General features: G+C 37.4%; 1 protein-coding gene across 3 annotated transcripts in view; it reads left to right on the top strand.

Annotated features, from left to right (window-relative positions):
* The window catches only part of CADM2 (cell adhesion molecule 2), a 691310-nt gene that overhangs the window by 491640 nt on the left and 175931 nt on the right, over nt 1-23739 (top strand). For all 3 annotated transcript variants that reach the window (XM_076351761.1, XM_076351770.1, XM_076351754.1), the window contains one exon: nt 1641-1790. In XM_076351761.1, coding sequence (XP_076207876.1) covers nt 1641-1790 — 150 coding nt within the window. The remainder of the gene's footprint in view (nt 1-1640; nt 1791-23739) is intronic.

The raw sequence follows: 23739 nt of genomic DNA, 5'->3' as shown, positions 1-23739 counted from the left end.
ATTTATGTATTTATTTTAAACCAGGACAGTGGAGAGTGTTAGACTACCTAAATGCTAATGGTTTCAGTGATGTAGATGCTTATGTACCAGGCCTAAGGCCATCAAAACTATTTTACATAGGGAAATGGACAGCTATCAAAACCTGGCTAGAACTACATTTTTGGCAATATCAGCAGGTCAAATAGAAGTTCAGTTGTTAATCTTTTATTTAGTAATTCCTTACTCTGGTCATCTGAAAACCTGTATACTAGATAATAGACTTCTATATTATCATGCCTTCCATATAGAAGGCATGCCTCAGTTTAACTTAGCTGGGAACAACTCTGATGAAAGCCACAAAACCAGAATGTTTCTGTGAAGTTTTTATGCCGGATTTGTGATTCTGTATTGGTATAATTAGTGGATATTGTAGATATAATTTCCTTGATCTACTTATGACATGTCTATGAGCTTGTTCACTCCTGTAGGACTGTAGAGAGATTTTTCACTTCTGACACATCCCACTTGAGTGTCAATCTTGGTATTATACTTCTTATGCTAGCAGCTCTACCTACCTTGAGTGCTTCTTGTATTAATAGAACCTGTATAAAAGGCGGGGAAGAAAGAAGCATATATTTGTTTTAGACTATTGGATTGCCTTTCTTTTGCATTGTACCCTTGAATAAATTAATATATCTCTGAGATAATGATGTGTCTTGCTTATTATTGAAGAACTTTTCTTTCCCCACCCATGTTAAAAATGACTTCCATGTTTTTACCATGCACCCTTGTTGCGATACTCTTTGTCAGAATGTGTTGTGCTGTTTGACAAGGTGTGTGCTATTCTTACAATACATAAACACTTTAGTCATATAACTATGCCATTGAAGACACTTGTGATTCAAGAACCTGGGTGATACTGCTCCTGTATTGTGTAGAGGTATTTGGAAATCTTCCCAGTGACTTTTCAGCAAGCACTTAATGTGATTCATAATGCTCTGGGATAGAATCACAGATGTGAAAGAGACCTACTGCATCATCACTTCCATCTTCATATGAGATAAGGTTATATTTCCTCAACAGAAGATGCATCGAGTATTAGATTCATACTACATTTACTCTCCAACAACTTTCCAAACCTGGCAGGAAAAACATCGTCCCGAGTTCTTTAAAAAACATAAAAAGAAACAGGGAGTCAAGGCTGCCCTGTCCCTCTATTTTAAAAATCCTATGCAGGTTTTTATGTTACGCTTTCAGTGATGTTTTCAATAGCTGTTTAATGATATTATCTGTACTGAGACACCTGTGTAGGTATGTAGCACGTGAGCCCTATGTGGAGGCATATCCTGGATGTATGGGTATGTCTGAGGAGATAAAATTGGAGAGTATTTCTTTGGAACTAATTAGTATGACTTACGGGGGGGAAAAAGAGAGGAAAAAGAAAAATCCCTATTTCTTAATTAATCTGTTTCTTGGATGCAGAGAATATATTGTGAATATTTTTTTTTTTTCAATTTCTTGTACTACCTTTCTTTGGTCAGAATAGATCACACTGTGGGAAGTTGCTGCAACAAATTCAGTTCGACAACTTAAATCCTGTCTTTTTTTCTCTTTCTCTCTTCCCTTCTCCATTCCTCCCCTCCCCTCCCCTCCCTCCTCAGGTAGCCAAGGGCAGTTTCCACTTACACAGAACGTCACGGTTGTTGAAGGGGGAACAGCAAATTTGACCTGCAGGGTCGATCACAATGATAACACCTCCCTCCAGTGGTCAAATCCAGCTCAACAGACACTGTACTTCGATGACAAGAAAGGTAAACCGTTTCCTGAACTCATGGTTCTGCATCATTTTTTCTAAGAAAGAAATTATTAAAACCATTTCCCTTTAATATTTTAATGTGAAAATATTTGCTAGGAATCTATGTTTTCAGCATTAATTATTATATAATCTTTTTTGGAGGGGGGCTCACTGAAGTACTTTCTTGCATATAAAATTGTATGTTATTGTTAAAGGAAAAGAATAATATTTGAAATTCTTATTGCAAGCTAATTTGGAAAACATTGTTGCAAAATATCTTGGAAGAGCATTTATGGGTGGTGAGAGGCTGGCAAGGGAAGAAGTAGTCCATAAACCTTGTGACTTGCTTTTATTAGTGTGTGGGTGTGTGTTGTTGTGTATACATATATCTATTTAAAATATATTTTTATATATATGTATATAATCCCACTATTTGCTTCAAGTGTACTGTAGTTTTGTTTGGTTGTTAGTGCAATACGCGGTTGCTCTGGTAGGTGTTCTTACTGTAACAGCTAATAAAAATGCTCGGGTTTAGTGCCCTGATATTTCCAATTATACTATGCACAGATTTTTTATTTTTAGTTAAATTAGAGGGGAAAAAAGACAGGAAAATGTCCATTCCTTACAAAAAGAAGGGCATTATCACTGCGGTAGGATATATTTCTAGGTCGTTTATCTTAATCTGAAATGAAAAAGCATTGCATTTTACGTAACAGAATGTTAACATAAAGATTACATTAGATTCCGTAAAGAAATTAAAACTAAATTTATGAGGAATAAACTCATCACTTGGCTTCAAAAATGCAAAAGCTTTGGTGCTGGTTTCAGCGGTACAGAAGTTCAACAGTATTTTATACTTAATTCTATTGCTTGAATTTATTCTGAAATGTGCTACATACTCTAGAACAGATTTTAACAAGTGCAGTTACTCCTCTGCTTAAAATTAAAGAAGTGCTGTCCAAATGCTTTGCTGAATGATTACAAGACTTTAAAACACCTTGCAGGACTGAAAATGCTTTGTGGATCTATGCACTTCAATAACAGTAGAGTCTAAAACCTGTAATTTTATACCTGCAGAAGCTACAATCAAAATATGTTTTTTTGCCATTAATATAATAGCTGAATAGAATCTCTTTATGGTGTTCAAGTGGTTCCTTTCTCTTTTATCTAATTTCCTGCAGCGTGTAATCATTTGATTTGCAATTTCTTTGAAATCATAAGTACCTTTTGAACGTAGGATTGAAGATGAGAGGTTTATAAGGTGCAAACTTTTGAGCTGTAAGTGTAGTCCTGTAACCTTTACTCATATGGACCCCTTTATTTTAGCTGTAATCGTTAGTGATTTGGGATGGGTAAATAATGTCTGCAAAACCAAAAGCAAAGAGAACTTGTCTGTCGGTAGAGCACATCAATAGTCACAAAATCTATATCTTTTATAAAATAAGTGACATTTAAAGGATGCTGAGAAGGACGTGGGAGGACTGCAAATAGATTAATTTGAACTTTGTAGCCATTTTGGTGTGAATTGAATTTTCTGTGTACTTAAGCTAAATCTGTACTTTTACCACAAATAATTGAAGTTTGTATTACTTTTTAATATAATGAATTGAAGCAACAGAATTTGAATGGCATGCAGCATAGTAAGTACTTAGAATCAATTTATATTTCCCACAGGAAATGTGAGGAGCTGAAGTGTGCGAATTTAAAGGACCACACTCTTTATTGAACTTTTAGCTTGTCCCAGGACATCGAGGAATACTTGATTATTCATTTTATGGAGGGATTACTGTGCATCTAGTAGACAGGAGAATGTCTTGATGTGGTCAAGAAAAACTTTAGGTCCTTCAATCAGAGATGCTTAGTCTTTCTTACGTCGGCAAAGTTTTGCATTCTGTGTGACATTTCCTGACTTGAGTATGCCAAGGGGAGTGGGCAGTGCATCCAAGTCCTACATGGAAAACATTCTGCCATTTCTGAAAATGAAGTTACAACTTTCATTGGCAATTTTTTCTGTGTGTATGTGTTCTTATAAGTAAGAAAGAGATTTCCTTTACATGCTTTTGATGCTTGCATTATTGAACCAAAATGAAGAGAGAGATTTATGGCTCAGATCTCTTGGTTGTTTTCTCAGTAAATGGTGGCAAGCACAACTGTAAAGGCTGCTCTTTTTTTTTTTTTTTTTTTTTTTTCCCCCTCCCTTTCTTACTTCTCCCAGCCAGGCATACAATTTGGCTATAAAAAGCTTTCTACTAGATCCAGTCATTACATTTAATTTATTGAGAGCAATGCCTCAGCCAGAGTCTTTTCAAACCTGTCTCTTAATGTTAACCAAAACCAACCTTCAGATCTTACTTCTTGCTTCAGCACCATGAAAATTGCTGTTTAATAGTTGTGTTTCTCAAACACTGAAAATTCATGAAAACTGTTGAGTGGGTGTAGGGTACACAATGGTGTAGGGTTAAGTTCTGTGTAGGAAACAGAACCTTAGAAGAGGAGCACCACCAGTAGCCTTTATATCGATCAGACCTGAGTAACTGTGGATATTGCCACATTCAGAACTAAATCAAATTTGCATGCCTTTAACTTTACTTCCCTTCAGTAAGTTATTTTCTATATATGTACTTGTAAGAATGACACACAAAGGAACGACAGTATATTTCTTTTATGACTGGAAGCATAAAGAAAAATCAGGAAACCTTTCTATTGATTGCTCTGTATTTTAATAATTATGAGAGAGTCAGGTAGTAAAATGAAGGAAGTCAGGTAAGTATCAAAAGAGGGTTCTAACTGCAGCAGAAGATGAGGGAGATGACAGCTGTCAGCATATGGCAGAACAGGTGCCAAAAACAGAGCAAATTGTCCATGCAGCAAAAAGCCCTCTGCTGCTATATTGTCCTTGGTGGGATCCCTTTCATGTTCACACCTCTTCCTCAAGCAAGTTGGTTCCCCTGTCTTGCAAAAACATTTTCTGACCAAAATAGAAGTTGCCGTGGGCCATCAAAAGAGAGTCGCTTGGTCAGATGGAGGGAAAGTCTGCTTCCCAGTCCTGTGCCTTTCAACAAGGGGTGTATTATTAGTCTCCATTTTATTCCAAATGGATGACGTATACTATGAAAACCACATTTATATCATTTTGCTTTCTTCTGAACTGTGATGCAATCATTGAAGTTACGAGTCATATTCTTCCTTTTTCTATTTTAGATGTTCTAAATAAGTACAGAAATGCAATGAGCCAAATACACTAATACCAAAATTACATTGTTAAAATTATTCTTCTGGTTCTCCTCACGTACTGCCATGGCCACATGTTTTTAAGTACAGATTTTGCTCAGTTAGGAGGATTTTGTGGCTGGTAAAGAGCACTTCCTCCCCCACACTCCTAGCAATTTAATATTTATTTAATATTTATGAAGGAGACAAGGACTATTTTTAATGAGACATTTTTGGCACTTAGCCTATACAGCCTTACAATGATATAGATAAAAAATGAGTAAAGTTTCATTTCAGAAAAGGCAATGCTATAAATTTAGTGAATAGGAAACCACAATTCAGAGGTTGTTTCTAGGTCCTCATCACTTGAAGTAGTTGATTTGTTTTTTGTTGCAAATTTAGGCCTAAAATGTGTTTGACTCATTGTGGTGATGGGAATTGGGGGAGGAAAGAAATCCTATTTTCCTAGAGGAAACTAAGTTATAGCTTTATTTTATTAGCTAAGCAAGGTAAAATGGTTGCTTTCCTCCAACTCTTATTTTGACACTCTAAAATATATTAAAGTTGGAACTAACTTTGTCTTCATTATTATTTTAACAGACAATAGCTAAAATATGTGAAAATACAAATGTTTGATCTTGTGGATTTGGTCTCATTGATGACCTGTCTCCTTCAGCATGCTGAATCTCTGTTGTCCTTTCTGGTACTTTTTTTTTCTGGTTCCTCTACCTTGTAGCTTCAAGGACATTGTGTATCAATTTGACTTTTAACTCTTCCTCTTTCATTTGAAGCATAAAATCTTTACCTGACAGTAAAAAAATAGATAGTCTAGTTGCATAAATGGATAAATGGTCTTAAATTTTAATAGGCTTAACAACCTTACCAAGACCCCCCTTGGTTTCCCACCCCCCAGAGGGAATTTTAAAGATTGTGTCTTCCTGGAAAATATGAATTCACAGCTCACCCTGAGCAAGTTCAGGTTCTTTGGAAACAAATGCAAATTGCATGCTGCACATGAAACGAGTTTTTCCCTACACAATTTTCAATTAAAATGAATAATTGCCATAGAAACCTCCGTATCACTTTATGCACCCAAGTACCTACAATTATATAGCTTCCTTTGGAAGAAGCACAATGTGCAACAATGTAGAACTGGCAGATATGATTTTAAATTAATATAGGTTATTTTATTTTATCTTCACTGGTGGTACTACTTAAGGATTTCGAGTGGGCAATAAACACAGAGAGACATAAATATGAATGCAGATGTATAACAAAAAGGGTGTAGCATGGAAACACAGAGATGGTTGATAAAGAGAAGACTGAAAAGAACCTTCATTCAGCTTGCTATAGCAGCTGTCTTCTTATATTCCCTTTCGGTAGGGAATATAGATACATATGGAGCAGGATATTGAGTTATAAAGGAGACGTGTACAACTGAACGATGGCTGTTGATGTCAAAGATGTTTAATCTCATCAATATAAAAATGTGCAATCAGACTATAGAAAGGAAGAATAATGGTACGTGGTGTGTATCTAACAGTTTTGCTCAGTCAGGCAAGTGAAAGTGTAAAATACCTGCTCTTCACCTTAACAGGGAAGTTTGCAGGTCTGTTGATAGTAAAACAAGTGCTGTGTTGACGTTGATAATGATATTTGCCACAAACTGCCACGCCAGATTTTGACGAGACGTATGCCTGATGCTAATCATAGATGGGTACATGTCCCTTGTGCTTTCATCAAGTAGTAGCATTTTCATGTCTTACTAAAATATTAGAAGGTATATTCCAACCTCAAGATTATTCATCCCTCAGCAGCAGAATATGTTTCTTTAGATGACCTTTGATTTTTTACATGTAAGAGTACTTGGCATTTATGTAGCTCCCTATCATCTTGAAAGCTTTCAAAGATACTGGTGTACTAGGCAAGGGTTATGAGAGGGCACTGTACTTGCAAAGCTCCTGAGAGCTTCCCTGATAGGCACGATGCCTCAGGTGAGCTTGTGGAAACATGTTTGGGTATAGCAGCTGCCCATAACGTTCTGCATTTGCTCCCTCTTGGGGGTGGCACTATTACGTTAGAACTTGCAGGTAAGTTTAGAGACAGGATGTGTCTCAAATAAAAACATCATGCCTTTTGGCATACCTAGCTGTACTATCAACTCCATGAAAAAAACTCCTAACCTTTTTCTTTCTCAATATAAAGACATTTAGAGGGAGACTCTGCAATTCACAGTGCACAAGGTATGGGATTTTAAGTACAGTGTCATGTGCGTCGGTTTAGGAGGAGTTATTAGTGCAGAGAACTTTAATTCTTACTGTAACACTGTCAATACTAAATGGTGATAGAATTGCCATACAGAAGGCTGCGCTTTCAGGCATGAAAATCCTGTCTCTGATGTTGTAGACATACAACTCCTTCTTAGTTAACTTATTTACCCTTTGACTTGTTTTGTGGAAGCCAGACTCCGGATACTGAATTTAAGCGTAACCCCAGCTTACACCACTCTGTGGTGATTCAGCCTCAGATTCTAATCTACGTAAACAAGCAGAGGCACTTGCAAGTTACAAAAATCATTTAACAATCTTTCTGACTGGGGGGAAATGGTGAACTTCCTTAGTGTAGGACATTTAATGATTCTAGTAAGCAGTTGAATTTAAGATGTAGGTATACATGTAGACAAACAATCCTCAGACAGAAGGAATAGGCTTGTACAAAACGAAAGTTAAAGAAGCAAAGAAAATAATGTTTCTTTTTGCAATAGAAAGGAAAGTAGGAAATACATGCTTTAGATTAGTTATGCAGACAGGGAGGCAGACAGGCTGTATTGTTGGGAGGACTGAGAGTATTAGCATTTAAGTAACGTGAAATCCAGTAGCAATGATGAATGGACTTATGTCTCCACCTTCGCATGCTCTGTTTCCTATTACATAATTGAGTGGAGATGGTATCAGACAGTAGATGATGACCAAGCTTAACTCCATCCTATGGTACACATATAAATTAGAGATTCACTGTTACTTACGAGTTTAATAGACCCTTTCAATGAGATAATACCTTGTAGTAAACCTATGATGTAGCATAAAAAGCAATGTGAAAAATGCAAGAAAACTATACAGACAAATATTGAAGTATGACTTTACAGCTGGAAAAGTTGGAGGGAAGGTATACAGAGGGACTGGATTTTCTTTTCCTTTTTTTTTTTTCCCCCTTGAGCTGAATAGCAATAGCTTGTAAATGCCTTATAACATTTGAGAGGTTTCAAGGATTTAAAGAAAAAAATTGTAGGAGATAGAAATCTGGTTTTCACAGACAGCTTTCCATGAAGATCTTTTAGAATAGTTCTTCCAAGATCTGTAGTTAAGTTTAATTTTTTATGTCGGTCAGATCTGTTGATTTCACAATTATGCTACACGACTATCAGTAGCTGCCTGGCCAGCTCTTATCTTTCCTTGAGACCCATGGTATCACATATAGGGATAGATAACCTGGGTTAAGTCTTTCAGTTGCAATTTTGTTTCTTACTAAAGGGTTCTTATGCTCACTCACTCCCCTGCGGTGGGGTGGGGGAGAGAATCAGAAGGGCAAACCCGAGAAAAACTCATGGATCGAGGCTAAGACAGTTTAATAAGTGAAGGAAAATGGAAGGAAAAAAAAAAAGTGATGCAAAGGCAATCACTCACCACCTCCCACCAGCAGACCGATGCCCAGCCAGTCCCCAGGCAATCCCTACTTTGGGAAAACAACCCCCAAGTTTTATTGCTGAGCACAGTGCCCTATGGTAGGGAATATCCCTTTGGTCAGTTTGGGTCAGCTGTCCTGAATGAGTCCCCTCCCAACCTCTTGCCCACGCCCAGCCTGCTCGCTGGAGGTGCAGAGTGAGAAACAGAGAAGGCCTTGACATTGTGCAAGCACTGCTCAGCAATAGCTGATGCACTGGTGTGTTATCAACATTGTTTTGGTCATGAATCCAAAAAACAGCACTATATTGGTTGCTATGAAGAAAATTAATTCCATCCCAACCAGACCCAGTACACCTTACCTCTGGGCCATGGGTAGGAAACAAGCTTAAATGATTTTGGCTAGTAGTTCCTTAGTGCTTGGAGGAAGAAAAGAAGCTGTCTTAGGGCTTTTGAGATAAAGAGTGATCCTTAAAAACCAAGGTTTCAAAAACAGGTTGCCACTTTTGAAAGCCGGAGTGCTTGTGTTCATGCATCTTAAAAAAGATAACGTCATAAAAGAGAAGTCTGTTAAAATACCTTGGCAGTTATTGTCTGTATGAATATGAAGATTACATTTAAAAAATGTATTACAATGCATTAGAATATTATTTCATTGCAATAAATTTGTAGAACTACTCCCACTTAAAGCATTTATTTTTTCATTTCTTAGCAGTATTAAGGGAATAAATGAGCATATTGTAGAGATGGTTAGAAAGTGTAGGAGTTTGCATTATATTGTGCTGAAGTGTGGGTACGTGCAGAAATTAAGTTTGCCAGCACTCAAACTAAATGGAGAATGAAGCTGATACATTGGAATATGATGAAGTGAAGCAGTAGTTGCGATGACACTGCTAAGATTACTCTGTTATGACGTTTCACGATACTTAGACTGGTGGCTATTTTTGTTTTAAATGGCAAAGAATCTTCTAAGGAGTGAGAAATCTTTTTGGGGGGGTGGAGGCGAGGTTCAAAAAAAAGGTGGAAAGAGAAAATACCTGGCCTCTCTGCACTAGTTGTTTGCATGGATGAACAAAACTTCCTGGGGCTTCTGAAGAAAATGGACCTATTACATTAAATTCTGAACCCGGTGTTGTCTTTCAGACAACTCTTAGAGGAAATGATAACGAGGAACAATTTGAATGCAGAGAAGGGCAAGTGGGAGAATACGCTCACGATGGTAGGCGGTAGATCCAGGAGCAGTAGAGCTCAACATTGTACATCATAAGGAACATGAAGGTAGGCAGAAAAAGACATTTTGTTTTTAATCAGGAACACGGTGAACAGTGTTCCTTAGGGAAAGTGAAGGTTATTTTTTTTTGAAGAAACTAGGTGACAGGCAAGAGTGCTGATTGTTGTATCACAGCATATTCAGTACAGTAGAATCATAGGGATAAGAGAATTACCAGACGGACCAGAACCTGAATGTTTTGTCGTATAAGTGATTGTTAGATCCAAGAAAACTTAACTTTGGAGAATAGAAAAAACTGACTTTGCAAAGAATAGCTGACATTTGCAGGGCTGGTGAAAATTATGCTTCTAAAAGGAAAACAGCAGCAGTGGAAAAAGTTGAAGTGCAAATATTTAGAAACAGCATATCAGATTATAAGGAAATAGACAATGCTTTAGGATAAAAGCATAAAAATATTTATAATGAAGAGGGAAAGACAATCACGGAACATTCAGATATTCCCAGGACAGAAAGATGTGATATATCGCATATAGAAATAAGAAAAAATCCACACCACAAGTACAGTTATGACTTTGCATCTGGATGACAAAACTCTTACAAGGGCAAACCAGAAACCCCTGAAAACATGACAATATCTGCATGGCACAGTGCCATGAAGAGATATCTGAGCTAGCACTTAAGCTAACTAAGATGTTGCTGGCAGGTCTGTCCAGCTTCCACAAGGTTTCTCCAAGCAAATTAGGTCAGCTGAAAAGAAGAACCTTTTTAGCGTGCCTTATAAACATGGATGTAGCTTAACACATTTAAAATCTAAAGTTCTGCAACACACTGGCTAGTGATACTGGAAACAATCAATCAAAAGCTGACTTTGAAACAGAAACTGAAATTGAACGCAATATAGTCACAGCAGCCCTAGACTAACAGCAGGTGGTACAGTCACTGTCATTCCAGCTGCTTTTAGAAGGGTTAATGTGGAGATTAACTATCAGTCAGCAAATGCTGGAGGAATAAAAACACAGCAGGTCAAAGAGAAAAGCAGTCCAGAAGAGTAATTCAACAACATATTTTTAGAGAATTACCTAACTGGATGGAAAACAACTCCAAAGGATATGACTGAAGGACAGTGACTACTATGTAGGAAAATAGCAAAGGAATAGGAAAAGCCTCTTCTATCAGCATGATACAGAATTCCCAGTCTGGATTAACTAGACCTGAGACAACTGGATTCCAAACCTGCCCCAGAAGCCAGTTTGATAACACAGTTGTACCTGTGGACTTCAGCCCTCTGCCTTCTGAAATTACAGCTTCTCTGAGAAGATGGAGGCTTGCCAGATTGTGTGGGCATTTCCACATTGCTCAGTCAAATATCGAAGAGAAGTCCCAAAGCCACCTGTGATCCAAGATACCAAGTCCCCACAATGTTGTATTAGCAGGGCTTAAGAGTTTATTGACTGAGGGAGATAAATTATCTCTGAGTTAGAGCTAACTGGCATACATTGAGCATGAGTGTCTCTGCAGCATGCTTTCCTTCACTTCTATTTTCACGCTTAGTAAGGGTGAAGACAGCTTGGGTCTTTTTCCACTGGTAGCATGGATTTGCTTTTCTTTAACCTAAAAATGGAGAAGATACTACTAAAGGCTCGCTTTCAGCTGCTCTGTATACCACAGGAAGACTTAATGGTAAAAGACTGGACTTCTTAATGTTTAAAGACTATAGTAAAGCAGAATACCATTTTTCTTTTAAATAGTCACCCTAAAAAAATAAGCCCTTGTTGACTGGCACCATGTGATATAAAGGAATTAAATGAGAAATCCTAATTTTGTTTAGGATCAAGAGCTGCTTGTAAAAAAACAAAAAAACAAACCAAGAAGACACCAAAACAAACAAATTATTAAAAGTATGTATATCTACTGAAACAAATTTGTAAAAGATGTGTACTAAATCTAACTGAAATTTTTAATACTTCCCGTATATTACAGTCACACCTTATCATCTGAACATTAATCCTGCTATATCACCAAAAATAGAATACCTTATTTAAATTTCCATTGGCAGTGGGAAACAAAGACAAATTTTACCAGATCTAACATCAGATGTTATGAAGCCAATCCAAAAGCTAGATGATTAGTTTATAGGAGGATCGCAGTATTAAGTTCAGGGAAGCTGAGGATTTTAATATATCCAAACATTTAAATAAAGGCAGTAAATGTACACTTTCATAGTGCCTGGTCCTAAAAATATTCCTATTTTCAATTTTTGAGGTGGAAGTGAAAGATCTACCATTATTAGAAATGCTCATCTCTCCACTCCCTTTCTGGTACAACCTTGTTTAAGGAGCTTCTGTTCATGATTGTTTCAGCACAGAAAGTGTAACAAATCATCATGTCCTGGATCTTTAAGGATCTGTGTGCAGAAAAGTAATTGCTGATGAGCTGCTGATATGGGGTGAAAATCCTCAATAACTCAGTGAGAGGCTGTGTGATGTTCTGTTGTGAGCCAAAGAAAATAACTTTAAAGTGAACAGAAATGAGAACTGAATCAACCTGAATGAGATTACTTTCAGAGGTATGTACTCTGGGTAAAAGGAGCTTGAGGAAACACAAAAACCAAAAAGCTATTGTGTAAATGGAGAAGAAAAAAAACCCCAACAAACCAGTAGCACACAGAGAGTTCAAGGCATGTTAACAGATGTTAAAAAAAAAAAAAAAAATTAAAAAACCACGCCTGTAACAGCTAATCTACAGTAACGGACTGATAATTATTATCTATATATTAATTGTCAAATATTAATAAGTTTTCAGAATGCTGCTTAAAGAATATAAAATAATTACAAGACTGGGAAGAAAAATAAAGCTTCTGAAATTTAAAAGAAAACCAAGATGTAAGTGTATGTACTCTAACAGAAGTATTTTTTGAAAGAAAAAGACATATGTGAATTTCCATCATGGAGTCTGAGAAGCAAAAAAGCATTTTTTGTATGTGACAGCTGTATTAAGACTGGCGCTGCATCCCAAATGCCTTCCAGTTCAGTGAGATATGGACAAACTGTTGGAACAACCATTATCTTCTCCTTCTTTGAACCTCAACTTAGCTTTTGAAGCAAAGGCCCATTGATCAGTCTGATCAAACATTTTAAATGTAACCTGTCACAAGCTATTATTATTTTATTTCTATCTGTAGCTTTATTGTCCAGTAGCAGCCTAAGAGAATAATACCGTGCAACTACACTGACAGCTCAAATGTATGTTAAATGGAAGCAAAAACAACGTAAATAGAATTTCTCGTTATCTAAAATAATATTTAGAGGAAAAAATACAATGCCATCTTACTAGATTGTTCTTCCCGTACAGATTATTTGGTCGTGGTTCAGTTTATGCCAGTGAACAAAAGCTTGGTTTACAAAATGTGCATTGCAGTGTACAATCTTAGCACATATGTATTTATTTTTCTTCATACAGGGCATACTTTGCCTTCTGATATTCTTCAGATTTTTTAGTCAATTTTGCAGCCTAAAAATAAAGTGGGTGTCATCTGTATTTTTTCCTATCTTGAATGAAATTATCATGTGTCTCAGTGCAAATCCCATCATTTCTATTTTAATACTATGGTTGTGCTGCTTACTAACACAGACAAAAAAACATGTCTGAATTGAACCTTGTTGAATGAATATGCCAAACTTGATCGGACTTGCATGAAACTATATGTAGTATGGGTAAGTATTACACACAACTAGTACTTATACTACTTGTAAATAATACAAATAAGTGCAGACAAGACTTAAAATCTGCCTTACTCAAAGGAAGAAAAAATTCCCATGACTTGCAAAGCAATTCATAGCATATGATTGTGGGGATAGAATAGTATCCTCAAATCCTTTTTACCTCAGTTACAGATAGATAGAGTAAGTTGTATCAGCCACTAAAACAGTAGAAAATGAACAGTTGCACTCTTTATACTAGAATCAAACCATTTTGGTTTTGCTTGCTGTTTGAGCAACTGAGTGCTGAGCAAACTTAAAAATTGTTATTATATTAAAAATGTATATGAGTAATTCAGTCTCTTAATTGTCAAAGGTTGCTAAGGAGAGTCACAGAACAGTCACATTCCATTTCTTTTAACAGCACGATAGAAAGTTTTGTACACAATTAATGCAATGATTATCTGAAAATGAGGGATAGGGTCTGAGAAGTAAAGAATTGCCTCTGTTGAGCTGAACCATGGGGAATTTCTGGAAGATTTACAATTGTATTGGCTCATTGCTTAATCAGATGGCAGAAAGATGTTCTCAGTATGTATTCCTTTCTTTAATGAAAGAGGCGATTAACCCATGCCAAACGCTCTCTTTAAAGACTTTTTTCTACAACTACCTAGCTGTCATGGTTTAAGCCCTGCCAGTAACTAAGCACCACCCAGCCGCTCGCTCACTCCCCCTGGGGTGGGATGGAGGAGAGAATCGGAAGGGTAAAAGTGAGAAAACTCATGGATTGAGATAAAGACAGTTTAACAGGCAAAGCAAAAGCTGTGCGTGCAAGCAAAGCAAAACAAGGAATTCATTCACTGCTTCCCATGGGCAGGCAGGTGTTCAGCCATCTCCAGGAAAGCAGGGCTCCATCACGCGTAACGGTGACTTGGGAAGACAAACATCCCCCCCTTCCTTCTTCTTCCCCCAGCTTTATATGCTGAGCATGACATCATACGGTGTGGAATATCCCTTTGGTCAGTTGGGGTCAGCTGTCCCAGCTGTGTCCCCTCCCAACTCCTTGTGCACCCCCAGCCTGCTCGCTGGTGGGGTGGGGTGAGAAGCCGAAAAGGCCTTGACTCTGTGCAAGCACTGCTCAGCAGTAACGAAAACATCCCTGTGTTATCAGCACTGTTTCCAGCACAAATCCAAAACACAGCCCCATATTAGCTACTACAAAGAAAATTAACTCTATCCCAGCCAAAACCAGCACACTAGCAAAATTTTATTTAATCCCTATCTTGGTACTCTACAGATGCACAATATGTTCTGCTGATGTACTTGATAAAGGACATTTTTGATCATTTTAATTTTTGAAGAATAAATATTTATCATAGTCACATCTTGTAAGAAAAAACAAAAGAGGTGTGAAGACAGTGTAAGGACTCTGACAGCTGAGCTCTTGGCAAGTCTAGCAGCAACACTTTAAATGCTCCTGTCTCCAGTTGTCTGTCTTACCCCACTGCCAGATGTTAAAGGCATTGTGAAAGCAGCAGCAGAAGGGAATTTGCTCTTTGTCCGTATAGGAAAATTTGCAGCTGGTTTCCTTCTGATTCTGTTCCTTTGTTCTGATTCTGTTATGGGAGTGGTAATTGCTAGTGCTGGGAATAGAGTCCGAGGCTGTTTCTTTAAACCACCATTGCTAATTCCATCAAAGCACTCAGGCCACAACTCTTGGACTACTACAGAATAACTCTCCTCTACAATCCTCTGGTCTGCCTGGGGAACTCTCCTGACAGTTCTGGTCCACTGGAAAAGTAGAAATGTCAACTTAAAAGTCAGACTTGTATCTGCATTAGGCAGAGCTTTCTTAGTAACTGACTCGCACATACGGAATTTTCTCCCTGTGCAGATAAGCCAAGATTGTGAATGGGTATTTTTTCAGACCTGTTGAAGGCTTCAGTTTCCCCTTATTAACATTAAAAAAAATTGCTTATCATTTTGTTTCTCGCAATGCACAGCACTTTGATGCTGCCTGATCAATTTTTTGCATTTCATATGACTGTCTTCCTGCAGATGAGCATCTGTTAGCATGGGGCTGGGGGGCAGCCGTGGAAGGGAGGGCTTATTCCTTCTTTGTTTGTCATAATGTCCAATTTCATACTGAAATTTTTCTTGCACTCAACTGGAAGGATCACCTTAAAGCTGAGGCACGTAGGCACCTTGAAATCATGCAGCCTTCTGTTCCTCTGAGTCAGGAGGCTGAGTGCAGTCTGTGGTGTTCTCATTAGAATACCTGTATCAGCCTCTATTTACTAGTTCTTAGTAAAGCATTTGAGAAACTTCATGGGTTCCAGTTCCTTGTAGGTGTCAAGGATCCTCCCTATACGTTTTGCAGGTAAATTTGTTGTTCACCAGTCATAGTATGAATTGCTATAAACAAAATATCAAGGCTTCAGGTGAACGATGCATACCTGATCATTCACCTAGTGGAGAAAAAGTATCTGAATTAACATCTGTAAAAGGCTGTAAAAAGGGAACATCTTTCACAGTGAAGAACAGAAAGTATTTGGAAAAAAGCGCCAGACTACTGTACCCTCACCTTCTGTAACAGGCATCCTTAGTCATCAAGACATTTTGCCTTTGTTTGTCTTTCAAGCATAGCTGTGTATTCATGATCTGCAAGCTTCTTTATGGAAGCTGTTGAGCATTAATAAGGAAATCTTAAGTTTCTTTTTTTAAAGTTATTCTACTTGAGAACTTAACTGGAGTGAGACCTGGACTTGCTATTTTGAAGGAAATATCACCATTTTAATATTCTTCTTTTCAAAATACAACATCAAGTATCAAACGTGATTTTTTTTTTTTTTTTTTTTTTAATTTGGGGGAAAATTGCCTGGCATAAACAAAAAACTTTTTTTTTTTCCTTTTAAATAAAGCATTTACTTCAGTTCCATTTTTTATATATGAAATGGAAACTTGTTCTAAAATAAAAATACTCCATTTCCATCCTATGACTACAATTAATTTTTCTTTTAAAAGAGAAAGTGGAAAATGAGGCATTACTACATCAATTAATTAGTTTATTTTTCAATGAATAATATGAAACATGGTTTGTCAACTAGTTGTTGAAACTTTTGCCAATGTGTTTTTTTACTAGTTTTGTTGAGAACACATCAGCCCATCTACATGGATTACTGATAAAGCGTAGTTCATTTTTTTGGCTCTATTCACTGCCTTCGAATTAGAAACAAAATTTAGTGTCGGTTTTGGTTTTATCTCTTACTTCGCACACTCAAGACAGGTGTGGTACGCTGGAGCAGTGGAAAGGTCCGCTTCAAGAATCAGGTTCATATCTGTAAGACTTGGTCTACAACTGTGAGTTCCAGTCCCTCAGGAAGTAGGAGCGAGGCACGAACCGTGGCACCACAGAGCAAAACGCCACCAGAACAACCTGTTTCTTAGAACGGCTCTTCCTCGCAAGCATTACCTTGCTATCAGAGCAAAATCCAATTCTCGCAGAGGGGAGATCAAGCCGCTGGGTTTGAGAGCTGCGAGCTCAGTTCCCTGCTCCATCACAGATCCATTGAGGGCTTGGGCACACCTGTCTGTAGATAGTGAAAGGATAGCATTACAGGGTAATGTGTCGCTAAATAGCATTACTTTGCCTTGTGAAAAGGTCTGACAGTAGTATAGCTGGTTCATTTCAGATTCCTTTTGTGTCATTTTCTGGTGGGATTCATTCCTAGTAGAAACAGAAGCAGAAAAGATGGCTGCTGCTTCTTCACTGGGGCATTTTAAGGTTTTTTCTGCTTATTTTCAGAAAGAAAGCAGCACCAATAGGGGCAAAGAAAGGCACAGTTTACAAGTCCTTTAACTATTTCTTTCCTTGCTCATTAAAAATTAGGACCTTGTTCACATCTGTACTCTAAAATAGGAGGCAAGAAAAACAAGATGTATCTTTGTTTTGATGCCCTGCTCTTTTGCTGAACTCTTCTACTCCTAACCTCTGAGGAAATTAAAACTATGATATAAAACGTGTTGTGGCTTTGTGTGAAATAGCTCACTTTTGTAATGTTAGACTTTCAAAATCCAGATTGGTTTGAGAATTGAAGTTACCAAGAAGATGCATACTTTCACCCATTTATAGATGAAAGTGTGCTAAGCAGAAAGACATATTTTACCCAGTCTTGCAAACTACATCCTTGCTTCATTACTCACATTATTCTCTGTCTGACTGTATTCCAGTTAAGGTGATGTAAGAAGAGTTCATTCCAAACGTATTTCTTTCTGTTCTGTCTCAGCTACTCGAGCTGGAGTTCATTGCCACAAGATGATGCAGTGCCACATCAACACACAATGCCGAGGCTCCCAATGACAGTCATAAATGCTTTCCTATCATGTTATGTTTGAACCACTTCTTTTGAGAGCCTATAAAGGAATTTAGAAAGGCTAATGCAACTCAGGTCAGCTTCTGCTATTTCCCAGATTTTTAAGCCTGGATGAGCTTGGACTCATCCTCCAGATCGATGTGTCCTAAAGTGTATATCATTTCTTTTTCAAAAATGAGAGGATTTACTGTCCAAAAAATGTCAGCCTTGCTGCTGAAGAATTTAAGAGTTGCAGTTCATCTGTGTTTAACAAAATGTGCTGGCAATGATGTTGTCAATTTGTAATGAAGTAAGTTAAGGGGTCCGTATACAATCTATCAGAGTATTGCAGCTTCCCAAGAGGATGGTTTTCACGCTGGTCAGTAATAAACCCATTTTGCTGAAAAAATCACACCCCTGTTAATATAGATTATCTCTTTCAGATTGTGACAGAATTTTCTCCCTTCTAAGACTGTCAAATAGACTACATCTATGTTTGTGTTCTCAAACATGGGAGAGAGTAGCAAAGAGCAAATGGTAGTGATATGAAAATGTCCTTATTCATTTTATGTGCTTTGTAACTATTTTGAAGAAATATCCAGGCAGTCATATTTTGTAGCTAGTTCCTATTTCTTCTTCTATCTTTTAACTACCAACAATAAACAGATATTTTTTTATGTCAAACTGATCAAGGCACAGTAGATCAGAATCGTCCTTCAAGATGTAATAGAGGCAATAAGGATTAATTTCTTATTTTAAAATGTGGAAATTACTCTCCTTGTCTGAGAGCAGTATGTCACCCAACCATCCTCCCATTACCACCATTTAACTTATGATAAAAAGGGCCTTGCATCTCACTGTACGGGCATGACATGAAGGAGACCTATTAGTAAAGATTTAATAGGCCTGGAATAGAGGGTAATAGAAATTGAATTGGTGTAATTTATGTGGTACTAGCAACAGTATGATCTGAGAATCTTCAAAGGTTTTCCCTTCTGCAGTGGTTTGAAATGAGCGGGTATTTTCAAGTCATGTTCCTGCAAGGTGTGTACTGTCAGTGTGGTTTTTTCAGACTTGTTCTGGAATTTTGTGAGTGTGTGTATTTAATCTGAAATGTTGGAAGAAAAATCATTTTTAGCCAGTATTCCTAGTGAACGGTAGCATATATGATTGCAGCATCTGTTAACTCACGTTCTTTTCTTCCAAATGCTCCCTCATTAATATTTGAATTTGTTGTCCAGTTCCAACCTATTTGACAGAAAGTGTGAGTATCAAATAAATTCATGGGTATTAGGAGTAGAAAAAAGTGATCTAAATTTATTCTACTACTGCGAGAAAGGCAGGTAGAATTTTGTTCTTCTCCACTCGAAGAGGCAGAGACTGACAAGGCAGCTGAGACAGGAGAATGAGGCAGCTAGTCAACTCATGCAAAGCTCCAGACCGGGAGGGTAAGTCCCATTTGTTTCTTACCCAGCAGGGAAGGATGGAGAAGGAAGCTAAGAATTTTTGTAAAAGGGACAAATTAATTACTGTGATATAAACAGGACGGGTATAACTTCTTGGGAGTTCAGGTTTCAGTAGCTCTTTGCTGAACAACTAACTAAAACATCATGAATAGCTAGCAGTTTCTGTGTAACTTTCTGTGTGTTCAAGAAATAAAATTGTTACAGGTTGAACTCCAGGCTTGGTCCTAAGGATAAATACATACCAACAGTTGCCTAATAGACAGATTTTGTCTGTAACAGGCCAAATCATGACCTGGCATAGCAGATACAACTCCGTCCACTTCAGTAACATTAACTTGCTTATGTAAGGAGTTAATGTGGTCCCATGATTCTAGGCGTAATGAAGTTCTGCACCAGGCTGCAGAAGTCTATAATACACAAAGATGAAAATGCTTTCTTTACTGGAGCTCGACTGGAACTTTATTGATCTGCTGTTGAAGTGAACACAAGCAAGTGCTCACTGCAAGCCAGTGTTTATTCCCAAGGTAAAAAGGAGTTTAAAATCTTGACTCACTATAAAAAAGACAAAATGAAGAGGAAGAAAACTTTCATTCAGAAATTTTAAGCAATTTCTGAACAGACTAGAAAAAAATGATCCATTAAATATCCACGTTAGTGATGTAAACTGTCTTTGCAAGTAAAATGGGTATTTTGACCATGTAAGGGTGAGCATTTTTATAAAAGAAGAAGTAGAGCTGAAAGGTTGTGCGAGTAATAAGGATCTCTCCCACTGCTAAAAATTCCTTGGGGGTAAAAATGCAGTAAAGAAAAAAGGCAACACCATTAAACAGACTAACTTACTATTTTATGCTTTAAAAAATGCCGGGTTTATGAAAAAGTGGAGTAATGTGACACGGAAATCTTCCTTGGGCATGTCAGTAATACCTGATTGCAGCTCTTTAGAATTGAATAACGGGCTTCAGCAGTCATTTTTTGATGTACTGTACACCAGAGACAGACAGGTTTTTTATTAGAACAAGAAGTGGGACTTAAAAGCATTAACATGAATTATGGAAAACTTTACTTCTCAGCTGAGGAGATTGTCTTTGAGAGATTAAAGTAAAACAAATCTGATAGTTTGCTTGGGATCTGTGCTACATTTGGCTATGGTATTGTGTTTTGTAAGATAGCCTTTTTTTTGTTCAGTGTGTGAATGGAAGCCTTGTGGTGGTGATTTAGTAGGATGATGATAATGTTGGAGATTGACTGGGCAGAATTCCCCGAATTGGTTTTAAACCATGATTCCAGAATAAAGGTGCTGGAAGTTGAGTATTTTGGATGAGATTCACCTAACTGGGGCCCTGACTGTGACCCTTCCTACAGGAGTTGCAAGATGGATTTTTAGTTAAACAGTAAGCTTTTAATGTACTTTAGAATCTTTTGACAATAGTACTTATATGTTCATTTTCATTATACCCCTTGTGAACATCTATTTTTGTCTGAATTATTTTTATAAAGTTGAGACCATGATATAAAAGATGTACAACTACATAGGGGAAATACAAGTGCCTTACACTCACTGCAGAAAGACCCACTTCGCTATTTACCACCGAGACTTTCTGTAAGAAAAGAATTTCTGGCAGTTGGCCACACTTTAAATGGTGCTTGACATCAGGAATTGAGTTTTGCATCCTAATCCTAAAACAAATGGACTCCTAGATGTTAATTACTTGCCCAAGGCGCTGAGGCAATGAGTTTCAAAGCTAGGATGAAAACACCAGGAGTCTCTGGCTTGTAAGTAACCTGTTAGGCAAGGTATTCTCCTAAATGTCAAATAGTGGCTTATAGAAGTAACTGATATAACAATAATAATGCATTGTTTTTGATTGATGAGTCATATTTGTTTATATGCAAGACCTAGGAATTACTTATAAAGTTTCTGTATTAAGACCATTTTTTTCACAGGCAGTTAAACACAGCATGTCAGTCCTTTTGTCTTTTGAGGTAATGACTTGAATCTTATTCTGTAAGTGTCACCCAGAGAATAATTATCTTTGCGTTACTATTCAAAAACAGAGTTTGGTTGATTTCTTTTAACTTGACAGCCATGTTTCTTTGGTTCAATAAATGTTATCAGGCATTCTTTGGCTGCTCCTATTGCATCAACTTTAATTAGTTTTTGATTGCTGTTAATTTCACAGCTTTTTCTTCTTAATAAATTGCATCAAAAATGCTTTAATTTTTTGTTGCATCAAGTTTAATTAGTTTTGTGCTTTGCTTACTCTATTTTGCTTGCTCTTTTTAAAGGAACTCCCTCACAGCTTCTTCCTCTGAATATACCTCTGAGTCACCGATTCTGATGTTGATGATTAAAGGAGATTATAGAACCTCTAATCATTGAACCTGTCTCTCTCCAGAACTGTGAGAGTGCTCCTGCCTCACCAGGGTACACTAGTGAATGTGGTGCGTGAGAGGAAGGTCACCAATGGCCTTTGCATAATGGTGCAATTTACAGTGCGTTTTTACAGTACATCAGGAGCAGAATTCTTCAATTCTGATCTAAAGAAAGACATGCTGCAAACTTTAAATGCAACATTTCTTCTAAGCAACTCAGAACAAAAGCAATGTCATCAAAATGAAAGTCTGTTTCCTTGGTAGGGTAACGTGCAAGTGATCTGCTTAGCTAGCTTGTGAAAGTGATAGGCCCATGCCATTTTTTTTTTAAGTATAATCAGGTGCTTTTGGGAAGGCCATGTTTTGTGGGGAGAGTGATAGGACACTTCATGAGAACCACGAATTCCCACCCTAACGATCGAGTCCTAAGTAACTTAAGTTCAAATGCATACAGTTGGAATTAGACCCTTGCCATTCTCTAGCTTTCCTGACTCTTTACTTTACAGGTAAAGTTTGGTTCTTTCCAAACTCCATTTAACCCATTGTGTGGTGGAAAGATGTCATTTTAATTTCATTTTGGGCATCATCTGGAAGTCTCTGTACTCCTTGTTACTCTCTTCACTTTTGCATAGTTTCACTGAAGATTTCTGTAGGATCCAAGATTTTGAGTAATGAGTGTCAGAAAGGTCCTCAAATAACATCAAGAGGTGAGATTTCAGTATGCTGCTTCTCAAAGAGACAAACGAGGCAGAAGCCATATCTGGGAAAAGAACTGAGGAATGAAGAAGGAACACAGATGGCTTCAAAGGAGCTCAGAAGAACATCTAAAAGAACACTACAGGACAAGAAAAGAGATCGTCTTAATTTACTTTCAAGTACGTTAGGTTTCAGTAGCAGAATGACTTCACAGTAAGATACTGTGTGGGTAGAAACTGGCTCAGGGGGAAACTGGTAATTACAAAAAAAAAATTATGCTTAAGGCACTGGGTTAGGATTCATGAAATGTGGTTTTAATTTCTCTTTCAGCCAAAGGCTTCTTATGTAACCTTTGATAAATAAGATGGAGTATCTTTTTCAAAAATACCTCGGTACTGAGAAAGGAGAGACACCTAAGCAAGTTAAATGTTTAAGAAAGACTTAAACAAGACCATAAAATAGCATTTAGTGAATTTCAGATGTCTAGAATTGGATAGGGGCACACCTTTTTCACTGGAAAGCTCACAAGATGGGTAAATTTCTACTTCTGTCCTGAGCTACCTCAGCTAGAGCAGCTAAGCCCTACCAGTATCCAAAGCCAGGTTTAAGTTTTCTGAGTAACCAGTCTCTTTCTCTCTCACAAACAAAGAAGATCCTTGCAAGAGGTATTCATGTCTCACCCATTTTTTGTTTTAATGGAGGCAATGGTAGTGCTTAGCCAAATTTCTGTAACATTTCCCTTGTTCAAATATTAAACCAACGTTAAAAATAATCCTACCTCAATGCCTTAATGTTCAATGCCATCTTCAGTCTAAAAGACTCCAAATGTACATTTTTAATTTCTCAGATAAGATCCTTGACCATCAGGTAAAAGCTTGTGAGGGCCTTGATCACTTCTTTAAGAAAAAGTATATTGTCTGCTTTCAGTAACAAGTGCTCTTGCATCTCTCCCTCATAAAATTGTGGTTCAGAGAGGATGAATGTTCAGGGTTTTTCATAAGCTTTTACGTGTTTTCAGCATGGGGGTGGGGATTAGATAGCTGTTTAGGAACTCTGTCATGGTTTAACCTCAGTTGGCAACTGAGCACTACACAGCCACTCACTCACTCCCCCCCACCCTGGTGGGATGGGGAAGAGAATTGGGAGAGCACAAGTGAGAAAAACTCATGGGTTGAGATAAAAACAGTTTAATAATTGAAATAAAATAATAATAATAATGTAATAATAATAATAATGATAACACACAAAGCAAGTGATGC

Source organism: Aptenodytes patagonicus, chromosome 1 (assembly GCF_965638725.1).
Source record: "Aptenodytes patagonicus chromosome 1, bAptPat1.pri.cur, whole genome shotgun sequence".
NCBI classification, from domain to species: Eukaryota; Metazoa; Chordata; class Aves; order Sphenisciformes; family Spheniscidae; genus Aptenodytes; species Aptenodytes patagonicus.
This window is presented reverse-complemented; position numbering and strand designations above follow the sequence as displayed.